Source organism: Coccinella septempunctata, chromosome 2 (genome assembly GCF_907165205.1).
Source record: "Coccinella septempunctata chromosome 2, icCocSept1.1, whole genome shotgun sequence".
NCBI classification, from domain to species: Eukaryota; Metazoa; Arthropoda; class Insecta; order Coleoptera; family Coccinellidae; genus Coccinella; species Coccinella septempunctata.
The window spans coordinates 50031344-50043529 of record NC_058190.1 but is presented as its reverse complement, the minus strand read 5'-3'; the positions used below and the strand labels follow the sequence as shown (position 1 = coordinate 50043529).

General features: G+C 35.0%; 3 protein-coding genes across 6 annotated transcripts; 1 reads left to right on the top strand and 2 right to left on the bottom strand.

Moving 5' to 3' along the window:
• Positions 1–550: 550 nt before the first annotated feature.
• Positions 551–4326, top strand: LOC123308193 (acetylcholine receptor subunit alpha). The gene is made up of 11 exons (XM_044890766.1): positions 551–794; positions 873–1199; positions 1266–1417; positions 1475–1615; positions 1774–1818; positions 1885–1991; positions 2771–2993; positions 3248–3404; positions 3459–3611; positions 3829–3995; positions 4123–4326. Exons 1-11 carry the CDS (start codon positions 719–721, stop codon positions 4261–4263), a joined length of 1689 nt encoding a protein of 562 aa, XP_044746701.1. The 5' UTR covers positions 551–718; the 3' UTR covers positions 4264–4326.
• Positions 4327–4729: 403 nt separating this feature from the next.
• On the bottom strand, positions 4730–6911 carry LOC123308194 (lipase member H-B-like). 2 transcript variants are annotated; one of them, XM_044890767.1, is made up of 4 exons: positions 6755–6911; positions 5799–6290; positions 5139–5483; positions 4730–5074 (listed from the first exon to the last, which is right to left on the bottom strand). In XM_044890767.1, exons 1-4 carry the CDS (start codon positions 6810–6812, stop codon positions 4830–4832), a joined length of 1140 nt encoding a protein of 379 aa, XP_044746702.1. In that variant the 5' UTR covers positions 6813–6911; the 3' UTR covers positions 4730–4829. The 2 variants fall into 2 exon arrangements, with proteins under 2 accessions (XP_044746702.1, XP_044746703.1); XM_044890768.1 differs by lacking the exon at positions 6755–6911 and adding an exon at positions 6525–6688.
• A 454-nt stretch (positions 6912–7365) lies between these two features.
• On the bottom strand, positions 7366–11964 carry LOC123307336 (endothelial lipase-like). Of its 3 annotated transcripts, none has more exons than XM_044889595.1 (5): positions 11516–11964; positions 10749–11123; positions 8299–9395; positions 7884–8240; positions 7366–7679 (listed from the first exon to the last, which is right to left on the bottom strand). In XM_044889595.1, the coding sequence occupies exons 1-3, from the start codon at positions 11898–11900 to the stop codon at positions 9184–9186; spliced, it is 972 nt and encodes a 323-aa protein (XP_044745530.1). In that variant the 5' UTR covers positions 11901–11964; the 3' UTR covers positions 7366–7679; positions 7884–8240; positions 8299–9183. The 3 variants fall into 3 exon arrangements, with proteins under 3 accessions (XP_044745530.1, XP_044745529.1, XP_044745531.1); XM_044889594.1 differs by having other exon boundaries at positions 7366–7651; XM_044889596.1 differs by having other exon boundaries at positions 7366–7651; positions 7884–8153.
• Between the last annotated feature and the right edge of the window lie 222 nt (positions 11965–12186).

The window sequence follows — 12186 nt, the reverse complement described above, 5'->3', positions numbered from 1 at the left end:
AACAATAACTATAGCTATTTCCTCGTTTTAATCTACCCGAAATACTGTTATGTTTATAACAAAAAGGTGCTTCTGTATGCGCCATTCAAAACCTAAAATAAGAATAAAAATGGAAAAGAACTTGACCATGCTTCAAGCTTTTGAAAATGAAATATGTAGCAGGTTCAAAGTTTAAATGCCCGAAAGAGATTAAAAATATAGATACATTAGTTTTAACGCCATACCAAGACAAAAATAGACGACATAGATATCTAATATAGGTATACATTTTTTGACAAAGAATCACCTCTTAAAGAATTTCGCAAATGTCTGCAATCTACTATATGAGTTTAGGCAATAAACATAATCATATACCTACCCTACCTTTTCTAGTTCCATTTTATTTATCTAAAATATCCTTCGAAATCCTTATTGGACTCGTGTTTTTTAGAACATTTGAATTTGATATTTTGCATAGGTATACACTTTTTTATAAATTTCCCTCAAGGTAGAATGTTTGTTTTTTTTAGAATTCAGCCTTCCAGTTTGGAAAACAACCCTGGGTAAGCGATGAAACAGCAAGCAACGATGTCAATGGGAAGAACCTTGCAATATAGACATTACGATTAGACAGTAGTAGGCGTTGAAGATTAATAATAAAATTTAACGGAAATTCATTTCTGCATGATAATGACTTAGCCTTATCATTTACTTCGTTTTCAGTTCCCAAACTCAGACAATGTATTTTTCTGTGCTTGTGTTCATCTTTTGCATCCACCGATGTTATGGAATATTTCGTACCACCAATGAAACAGGTAGAACTAGTCAAAAAATATTTTTATACATCTATACACCAAAAATTTCGATTCTTACTCGATCATTATTCTACGCAGATCTCTCCTCCTGTAAAGTGTACTACTCAAGGTCTAGCACAACATACAAAGACTTCTTCGAACTGCAAAAACCGAAACAGAATGGAAGCAATCTCAGATTAGACTTCCATTTTTCGGTACTTGCTGCCAGTGACGCACACATTCTTATAGCTACCACTAAAAGTCCACAGAAAACTGATCCAGCCTATGAAATCGTGATAGGTGCAGGTGGAAACACTTTCTGCGACATAAGAAGAATGCAGAAGAACCAGGTGAAGGAGTCTGTTAGGATAAAGGGTTTACTCTCTGGATTAGACCCCAGATCGTTCTGGATACACATGACGAAGGGTCTGTTCTTAATGGATGATCCTGTGTAACACAAGCAATGAAACTTTAAATCATTGTTTTTTCTAGATGGGGTTCTTGAGGTCGGGAGAGAGGGAGAAGAATTGTCTTTCATGAATTGGAAAGACCACGATCCTTTACCGGTGACAACAATAAGCTTCAGCACATGGCCAGGAATTGAAGCCAAGTGGTATTTTGATTGCAAAACTGACGATATCAAGGTACATTCACTTGAAATTTCTATAAAAACATTTCCCGTTCATTTATCCTTTCACCAGAAAATAAGGAGAAACTTAACTGATGAGGAAAAGCTGAGGAGGGACTTGCTGAACCAATATGATCCAATGGTGAGGCCTAAGATGAACGAATCCATGGCAACTTACGTGAAAATGGCTCCAGAAATAAACAGAATAACTCTGGTGGGTATCCCCTTTGTAAACTCGAGAGGACCAACTATAATAGAGTTATTGTTATCACTATTAATGAGTTTTATGTAACTGGCTTTACTTCCTTTAATCAGATCTCTTTTCTTATTATAATTTGAAGATTTTGAATCTCTGAATTCTCTGATTTACAGGATGAATCGAAATCTGTCTTACATAGTAGTGGAATGGCTCATATTGTAAGTTCAAATTATCATATCATAAGAATGTATAGGTAAATATTACCATTTCATGTTATTCTTTAGATGTGGAAGGACGAGAAATTGTGTTGGAATAAGAGTGCTTATGGGGGAATCACAGAAATAAGAGTTAGTAGTGTGGAAATATGGAAGCCAACCTTGATGGTATATAAGTGAGTTTTTAGTTCAGTTCTTTTTGACCTTTTCGGAACATGTATATACTTTTTAACCATATGTCATCTGACATGCTCCAGTAGGTGAATCCCAAATTTCCTTCTTGGGCTCCTCAACTTTAAGTCCAATATCTTGCATGTTTTTTAGATTTTTTTTTAAACTATATCAAGGAATGCAAAATTTTAGAAATATCGACCTACAGTCCCTGGCCAGTTTATTAGACGCACTGAGGATTTTTTTTATATTTACTGGTATTGCCCGAGGAAAAAGCAGAATATTTGAATTTCATTTCCACAGAATGTCAGTTTTATCTACGACTCTCATTAAATTGTTCTATTTGGCATTTATTTTTGATGTTGTAGTATTAGTACTTAAGTATGAATCAGTACTATGTCTTCCAATGGACGTCTTGCATTCTGCAGGTTCGGACGTTATTTCGATAATCCACATATGAAATCATTATCCTCGAATGCAGCAAACCGAACAATTCTGCATTGATAGTATGAAGCTCTCATATCTACACAGGGTGGCTCAGCAAAATATTAGAATTTCATGTTTAATCATCAATAAATCAATATTTTTTTATTGAATATGATATATTATATGTGAAAACCATCTACAGATGAAGTATATGTAACATATACATTCAATTTAATAATTCAATATTGAGATTTTGCATCGAATCAATGCGTCTAATAATATGACCAGGGACTGTATATGCGATCATGATTGAGTTCTATCAATTTTATAATAGGCCATTTTGACTTATCTTTTTCAGCCATTTTGAAGAGGAGGAATTCTTATCCGATCAAAGTTTGCTCATCGTGAGAGATAACGGTCTAGTTTCTTGGACACCCGCACTACACCTCAAAACATGGTGTGCATCCAGCAGTTCTCAACACAACGTTTGGCCGAAAGATAGGAGAAATTGCGATATCATATTCACGTTTTTGACGAATATGGATGATTTATGGATCAAATACTGGAATGTTTCCAACACCGTAAGGAGGACTTGTTATTTTTTTCTATTTCCATACAAATATTATCCATTTAAAACAATAATTATCAAGAGAAAATCTTCAGTTAACGTCAAATCTAACACCAGTGAGATTCAAAAGTTCAGAGTCAGAAAAACTGGTTCGATTTTTTGTTCTAATGAAACTTGCATACAATTTTATGTTTTGTGTTGCCTGTGAATGTTATGCTTTGTTATTTTACTTTTCATTGAATCTTATGGATCATCATTCTGAAACAGGACTATCACAATACCGAATTTTCCGATTGGATTATCGAAGAAGTGGATATTTACTCTACCCTAAGCCCCAAAAAAGATAAAAATTATTTATATTTCACCGTGGAATTGAAGAGAAATTCAGAAGTCTATAGTAAAATTTTCCTGGTGACTTATATTGGTGTGTACGAATATTTTTTTTTACTTAACGTTTTTTAACATTTCTTGCTTCCAGTTATTATCTCTTCTATTTTATGCAGTTTTTGCGTGTCTCCGTTTGGACCTTACAAAATATGTTTAGGATGCTTTCAAATGGTCGTTTCGATGTTGTGTGTCATTTATCTAGCAATTCTGCTTCCTGCACATAGTAAAGCTGTCCCTTACATCGGTAAGCGAATTTTCAACTCATACGAAAACCGAATATTTGAACAAACCTTATATACTTACCCTACATTCCAAACAAATTCTTGGATCCATCAATTTATGACTGCACTGATACTAAAATATTACCTTTATTTAAGCAAACCTGATAATACTTACTCTATACATTCCAAACAATTACAATATGTAGAAGACAACCTAATTTCAATTCTACGAATTTTCAGTTCGACTACATAGTTACAGCATCATCGGAGGTGTTTTTTCCATTATTCTTTCAATAATAGTAATAAATCTCAGCAGAACTGAGAAGGAAAAACAGTTTCCAAATGTATTGTCCAAAATATTAACATCAACGATTGTTAAAATGATATTCTGCTTACCTGAAGTCCAGGTAAGTTCACCTGAGTATTTCCAAACAATGTAATGAATTTTCCAATTAATATCCTTAATTTCTTTTGTTTACTCAACAATCCATAAATCATTTGATGTTCGATTGTAATTCCCAAATTAATTTTCAGAGAGATCGCTATGGAAAACTATCAACTATGAATAGAATGAAAGACAATCAGCAGTTCTATATACTACTTGGAATTACGATAGATAGAATAGCATTAATTTGTGGCATTGCTCTGGCCACATACTCGATTTATTTATACTGATATAGATGTGTGAAATGTAATTTTTGCAGTAATAAAATCTGCCTCGGTCTGGTATAATCGTAATTGTCCCATTCTGTTTTTGTTTTGATTGTCTCTTGTTTAATTTCGACTACTTAATTTAATCATTTTTCAAATTGATGCAGCTTCCAGTGTCTCAATGTGTTTCTGATTTAAGAACCTGACAACATGCAGTAAGAGGTAAATCATGTCCTAGCTTTTATGGTTTTATGCAATAAAAGGATTGAATATACGAAACGCCGGTAATTGAAAGTGTTATTTCATTTGATTTCTCCTATCTTAGTCAACCTGAAGTATAACTATCGATAAGGACGATAAAAATGGATTGGTGATAAAATTTTAAATTTTTTATTTCAGGTATATTTAATCCGGAGTTTAAATAGGATTAATTAGATGAGAAAAACTCTTTTGGAGTAGCTATATGATGGAACAAACTACCTCGACGAAATCAACAGAATTATTTATTTTTTTATTTTACTTAGCCAGAATGTTGCTTATGGATAAAACTTTACTTTCAATATTTGAATGATATTTTATTGCTTTTTATTTCACCCCCATCTTCTCAGGAATTTACTTGTACGGGAAGGTAGATTATGATAGGGAGGATTGTCGGTGGTAACGAAGTAATATTTACCCCTCCTAGTTTCGGAGATGTTCCCAAAAAATAGGTTTTCATCCACACATTTTCCCAGATTGAATTCATCAGAACCGAGGCATTTCTTCGTTGGAAACGCCTTGGGGGTGGATATTGCAGAGATGAAAAGCTGGTAACTCCGTTGATGGTTACACACGACTAATAAGGGGAGTAAAGGTAATTAGAAAATTTTAAATTATTTTCGTCGCAAGTTTTAACTTACAGTTCCAAGCTTGACAACCAGGTTGAGAATATCCCCCATTTGGATAAAAATCGATAGTACCACATTGATCAGCATATCCTAGCAAGAAAGAGCTGGTATGGACGACCATAACATTGTCTGCATCCGTTTCATCTAGCCTATATTCCCCAGTTTTTCCTTCGAAGAGGAAACCGGATGGATCCAATGCAATTATTTCAGACAGTGTTTCATTGGTAGCTTCATGGAAGGAGCTGCCTGCATAACCACTTACGTGCGCCCCTAAGTCGTAGCCAATCAATATAATATTTTTTACGGGGAATTTATATTTTACCACCAGTTCCACTAGTCTTTTCGCTATCAAGCCACCTGTGAAATTTTAGAGAAACTTCAGAAGCCCTCGGTTATAATAGTCAGATGGTTATAGAAGAAAATGATTCAACAGAAAGTATTTTCCCAAAATAGCCTTTTTACATTGAGCAAGTCCACTTGTTACAGTTTGGTCATGAAAAAAACTAACAATTCTTTTATGACAAGCAGATTGTCCATTTCAATGCTACGTTCTACTGTATCTATGGTTACTGCTTCTCAACGAAATTTTTTTATTTTTCATAGAACGCAAAATCTAATGAAAATTTAGATTTCCTACTGCAGCTTCGATATTCCAGATGATTTTCTACTTACCAACGCGTTTAGTTCTGGCAGCAGACAAAGCATAGAGGTATTTATTTGAGCTAGAACCCCAATCTACCACAACAACTTTACTGTCTGGGAATTTACCAATCAATGCCTTCGCCATTATTATATACCAATCTTCATCGGTCGTGTCCTCTATCCAACCATGCGTTATGAGAAATAGCTTCCCTTTAGTTCTAGAAACGTCTTTGAAATTCAGTGTTATCAGTTTATTATTTTCCGGCTTGTATAGATAGAATAAAATCTGAGTCTCATCGAAAACTGATCGGTTCATATACTCTTTCATCAGGTCTTTCGTTTCTGATAGGATTTCTCCCATTGGTCCACCAGACAGGCGTTTTATCTTCTCATATTTTATCTTCAAGTAGGGCAGAGACTTGAAGATTGCAAAACCAGCGGATGGATCGAAAGGTAAAAGTCTTTTTAAAGCTGCCGAAAATAAGAAGTTGCGGACAGCGGCCAACCTTTGTCCTTCTATTCCTGAAAATGGAGGTTTGGTTTATTAGTTCCAAGTCCAAGTCCTCCAGAATTTCTGCATAGAACAGTGAACCGCGTATATTTTTTCCGTTGTTTTTTGCCTTGTGTCAAATGAAAGTGCAGATCGAGGAACAAATTGAAATAATCTGTTATGAACCAACAAATAGTCCATAGCAATTTGAGGTGAGTTGAAGTTTTGCGTGGAAATAAATAATCAAGAAGCAAGAACAGTGTTACCTTTATCATTATCGAAGGCTATAGGCTCTGCAGCTACAAGATGATGCCTCGAGAATTGTTTCTGTTTGTGCCTTAGACTTAGATAAAGAAACTGAATCCAACTTGAGGAGGATAAGAAACATTGCTAAGTTCAAGAATACGGAAAAGCTTGAACTGAAACTATTGTGGAAAACCACGATACCCTTGTGTATTCGAATCAGAAAAACAAATAACTGTTAAATTCTACTCACCAGAGAAACCAAGAATAACGAGAAGTATAATAATAGCTATATAACTTTTCAAGATCATATTCGTTTATGACTACAGAAAGGGTTCCAAGTAATTAACTGACGACATTATATGCATCAATTTCAGTTTATAGCTTTGATCACAAAAAACTAATAAATTGAATACTCAATTTTCCACGAATTTCTGTGCAATAGGTTTTTTATTGTTGGTGTTTGCCACACTTGAAAAATATCATACCTTTTCATATAAGAAAATGTAGGACTCGATTGTTGAACAACTGTTCATAGGTTACTTCCTTTGGGTATAAAAATCATTACATTCCATTCAGGTTCAGTGATTGCAAATTTCGGAAATTCAGTTGCTGTTGAATGCTCTTTATATTATTCCCTGTACAATCAATTATAGGACTGATTTCGTTGCTTAAATAATAATTATATGACATATATGCCTACCCATTTCCCTCCAGCATTCAAATGATTTTTATGCAAAATTATCTATCAATTAATTTTTAAATCTTTATTCTTCCACCAAATTTAAATTTGGTAATTTAATTTAATTTGGCAAAATATAGATCGAACTCTCGTATAAACTCATCATTGATGCAAAAAAAAAATCATGTTCCTACTTTTAATGTCAACTTTATACAAATAATTTTTCTACATATGTAATATAATAAGGTCATCAAATCACATGAGAATTTCAAGATCAATCCGGAGTATCCACATGGAACAATCCAGTTTTTTTCAGTTCGAGATCGCCCATAGAAACTTTTTCTCCTATTAGCAACACTACACCATTACGACAATCTGCAAGATTAACACATCTTCTTCCTATGTAAGCCTTTGGTCGGGAAATGGCCTTGATGAAATACTTGTGTGCACTCGTATGGTCGCAGTAAACTAAAAGCAAGTCAAACTGTTATTCATCCTGAAATAAAAAAAGGAAAAGACCACAAATATGAAAACTTGTTGAAACACCGTTTCATTTTTTCCAATTTTTTTCTTGTCGATGATATTTTATTTTAACTCGTTGAATATGCATGGAATTGCTGTTGGTGTATTTCAAGATATAAAGGCGAAAATGAATTTCTTGTTGTGAAATATCATACAGAAAATGGAAAAAGACACTCACGCCTTTCCTGCCACCTGGTAGAATTGACGCAACATTTCTGTGAATGACCACCATTAACGAAGAAATCTATGGTTCCACATGGGTTCATGAAGCCCAAAAACCCATCTGTGTGGACTACAAAGACCACCGTAGCATCGTTTGGATTTAATCTTCTCCGCTCTGAGACCCCTCTGAATAAGGGTTGGGCAGGATCCAAAGCGATGATTCTTTGGAGTTTCTTTCCCGTATTTCTTGTGTATATTCTACCTGCCCAACCACTTATTTGGGCACCTAGAGAATGCCCAATCAGAACGAATCTCTCTGATGATATCATATAGTGTTTTTCTAAGGTGAAAATGATATCCGCAATTTTGCCACCTACGTAAAAGCACAATGAATACTTTTTTGTATCAACTTGTTGTGTTGTCACACTTACCAATATCTTCCGTATATCTAGTTGAGGTTGTGTATAGTTTAAAAGCAAGTTTTTCCCATGATACTTGAGCAACCAAAGATTCCGGGTATCTTTCTAGTATATGTTGTGTGAGGTCTCTATACCATGAATAATTTCTTCCGGACATATATCCATGTATAATAAAGAAAAATTTTCCTTCAGTCAGCGCAAAGTCCGACAGAGTAGCTGCTTCGTTAGTACTCCTACCCATTCTCCGACTGTATAGATAAAAATTTACGTCCTTATCCGTAATTGGCCTCTTGGGAGTGAAAAAAAAATCCTTGACATGACTGAGACCCGATACCAGCCACCCAAAGAAGGATCTCTCCGCATTTTCTTGGCAACCCACCGATACAAATATGAGTAAAAACGTGCAGATTTTGACAAGAGCAACTTGCATATTGATGTTAATTGAATTCTTCGTAATTTCATCATTATATTCATTTGAAAATCACGGAACGAAACGGTCTAAGATCAATTAGATACATGAGCGGAGAACCAAGCGAATTCACGCGTTTAATGAGAAATGTGAACTTTTCTAATGACAAATCAAGAGTGAATTATAAAAAGAACTAATTTTCATGCTATTTGGGCAAACAAACGCTATAATTTCACGGATAATCATTGCTCATATTCGAAATTTTCAATAAAATTCAATCGTCAATAACTTTAATCACTGCATGGCAATACTAAACGATATTTTTATTTCATTTGTGGCATAGTACTTTTTCTAATAAAGTGGCTTTCTGTAAAGCCAAAACCTGTCAAGTTCGAACATTTTTGTTCGGACAATGATCATTAATTAGAAGAGACATTTATTTACTTATATAATAATTATCTATTGTGATGAATGTAGATACAGATTTGTTATCTCTTTATGAACGGAGGCTCAGCTGCGGTTTCCAAAAAGAAAGTTCCAGTTTCTTTCGTCAGCCAATCGCCCATTGAAACTTTTGTGTTTCGGTCACATTTCTGTTTTTTATAGTTGGTGAAGTTGTCACATTTTGTCGCTATAAATCCTCCAGGTCGCTTCAAGGCTTCTATGAAGAAATCATGGGCTCTTCTATGACTACACCATGCTGCACAAAGATTGTATTAATGATAATCTGAAAAGGGTTTGGGCGAAGGTATACTGCATTCACATTTATTTTAGCAGTCGGTTGGCCATGAAATAATTTTCTCAAGTTTTTGTAACTAGAACGGATTAAGGTTGGCACTCATGAATTGTCGTTAATGTCATAACGCCGTTGCCACAACTAATATCAATTTCTATTACGAAAATGCCGAAAGTGATTGAAAAAAGAGACAGGGTTTCAGGATGTGCTATTAAGAATTCAGGTCCGCTAATTCAAATAGTTATACCCTGCTATTCTAAAATCCACAATACGTCAGACGGTAGCGAACATATTCAATGTAAGAGAATTTATATAATGTTTCATCTGAATCTAAACGACTTATATTTCAGCTGAATATTTCCACAATCGGAAAGATAGTGAATGAAGGGGATAACAAAGAATTTCCTTCTATTGGGACACCCAAAAAAGTGGTGGCATTTGAGAATTTTATGTTTTAGTGAATTAATGCGAAAAATTTACTACAGGATTTTCGATGAATGTCATCTTAGAATAAGTTCCCGAAAATTGATTTTTCTATTTATCATTTGACTTGTCCTATACATCGTAAATGTCTTAAGGTACCAATAAATACCTAATTATTATTATATCAATGATGAACAGCAACAAATACGCGCCAGTTGTCCTGTTGATTGTTTATTCATGTGGAATTTTTGTTCAAAGGTAAAGTTCATCTTGACTTGAAACTTCCTTTAATTCCTTTTACTTATATTGAAGCAAAATGATTTTTGTTGAAGAATTTAACATTCTGGTAATTATCTGTTAATTCCTTCGGGAGATACCCATTCCCAACCACTGCATCATATGCATTTCATCTTCGGCTTAATATTTTTGAAATCTACAACTGATGTAACGTATTCAAACTTTAGCCAAAGAAGATAACGAACATTAACTCTCCTCAAGCTAGTGCATATTATGATATTATACTGATCTCTTGTATTTTCTATGTAAATATCTGGATTTGGTATGCCTTCAATCAGTTTGTATAAACTTCAATTATGTTCGTCACATATTTTCCGAAGAGATTCGACATTGTGATAGAATACGTAATAACGGAAACTTTTACGTAGAACGGGCAACATAGCGTTGATTTAAAACCCAAAAATGTTTTGACAAGCGTCATAACCCCACATTTTCGTACTGTACAGAGTGAAATGTGTCGAATTTCCATGGCCAACCGACTGCTAAAATAAAAGTGAATGTAGTATAATACTAGTATCAATTTCCTCTCCTCTATTGTGACAGCAAAGACGTGTTTAGTAGGGAAAATCTCATCCTAGTAAAAATTATGTTTCTCACCTGAATCTGTCGCAGCTGAAACGTTAATTTTACCAACATCCCGACATCCAGGCTGTACGTTAGGGCCGTTCGGATAGAAGTCGATCGTACCACAATTCGTAGGATAGCCAAAATTTATCGTATCGGTGTGAATCACCATGACAACATCGGCATCGTTCTTGTTCAGTCTCTTGGCTTCCGGACGAACCGTGAAGATTGGCGATGCTGGATCCAGAGCTATGATTCTGGAAAGCTTTTTTTTCGTATGCTTATAGAACCACTTCCCAGTCCAACCGGCAACTTGGCCTCCCAACGAGTGACCTATTATCACTATATTGCCTAGGGGAAAATTGTTCTTGTTGACTAGGATCTGAATTGAGATGGCTATGCGGTGGCCTGCAAATTTTGTTGCGTCACAATAATGAACCAATCAACTGAATTATTCAATATGATGTAAGAGGCTGAGGTTATCAGACAGTAGCCACTAGTATTTCCTTGACTTGTATGAGAGCATATCATAACTACACTTCTGACTATAAAAGCATGCAAATGTAGGGTCAACTTGCAGCGCAAAATATGAGATAGAAATAGGAATTGTTGCCCAACTATCTGTTTAATTTATTCTTGTATCACAGATGTGCTCTCTATAGGCTCTAATAAATAAGAAGGGAACCAAGAGATGGCGTACCCATCTGTTCAGCGCTCAGAACACTTCTCTCGAACTTTCTTATGCAAGAGTATCGAAATAGAGCAGAATTGGGAGACCAGATTACCGAATTGTTACTCACCAATTGCCTCTGTGAGGAATGCCGCGTGCGTGTATCTATATGCCGCCAGTTTACCCCAATCGACCTGGACTACGTGTGATTCTGGGAATTTCTTCAGCAGCAATTCAGTCAATGGTTTGAACCAAGGACACGCTGTCCTATTTTGTGTCCAGCCGTGAATAAGAAAGAAGATCCAGCCTTTGGTATCTGCAATTCTCTCGGGGTAGAAGGGATGAACGATAGTATACGAATAGCCCATATTCTGAGAGTAATGCAGAAAATACTTCACATAGCTTAGATCAGTTGGTTGGCCCAGGAGCTTTGCTATAGTGTGGACTTTATGTTGTACCATATCATCCAATTTATGGTGCAATCTCCCTACTATACCAGCAACAAATTTCAACATTACTACTGCAAATAAAGGTAGGGGTATCTGTGAATTCAAATTCAAAAATGCTCAAGTTCAATGTTCAATGAAAAAGGCATTAGTTGATCGGTTTTATTTCATTAGATTTCTCGTTCGAATCATTGAAACATACCTTCAAAGCAAAAAAAGAAAAACATCACTAGAATAGCTTGTCTGACATTCATACTTGGAAATCAATCGTAAACTGGATATAGCTTTAGTAGAATTTTCCTTTGTCCAACAATTAAATTAATTCATCATTTGTATTGTCCATATTTTCATGGTA

What these genes read in the sequence shown, in the direction of transcription:
- LOC123308193 (XM_044890766.1), top strand. Translation starts at nt 719, where the DNA reads ATGTATTTTTCTGTGCTTGTGTTCATCTTTTGCATCCACCGATGTTAT. An exon ending in TCGTACCACCAATGAAACAG is followed by an intron (nt 795 to 872) that starts GTAGAACTAGTC and finishes TATTCTACGCAG; the next exon opens with ATCTCTCCTCCTGTAAAGTG. An exon ending in CTGGATACACATGACGAAGG is followed by an intron (nt 1,200 to 1,265) that starts GTCTGTTCTTAA and finishes TGTTTTTTCTAG; the next exon opens with ATGGGGTTCTTGAGGTCGGG.
- LOC123308194 (XM_044890767.1), bottom strand. Translation starts at nt 6,812, where the DNA reads ATGATCTTGAAAAGTTATATAGCTATTATTATACTTCTCGTTATTCTT. An exon ending in TGCCAGAACTAAACGCGTTG is followed by an intron (nt 5,484 to 5,798) that starts GTAAGTAGAAAA and finishes AAAATTTCACAG; the next exon opens with GTGGCTTGATAGCGAAAAGA. An exon ending in TGGTTGTCAAGCTTGGAACT is followed by an intron (nt 5,075 to 5,138) that starts GTAAGTTAAAAC and finishes TCCCCTTATTAG; the next exon opens with TCGTGTGTAACCATCAACGG.
- LOC123307336 (XM_044889595.1), bottom strand. Translation starts at nt 11,900, where the DNA reads ATGTTGAAATTTGTTGCTGGTATAGTAGGGAGATTGCACCATAAATTG. An exon ending in ATTCCTCACAGAGGCAATTG is followed by an intron (nt 11,124 to 11,515) that starts GTGAGTAACAAT and finishes CAAAATTTGCAG; the next exon opens with GCCACCGCATAGCCATCTCA. An exon ending in TTCAGCTGCGACAGATTCAG is followed by an intron (nt 9,396 to 10,748) that starts GTGAGAAACATA and finishes ATCTTTGTGCAG; the next exon opens with CATGGTGTAGTCATAGAAGA.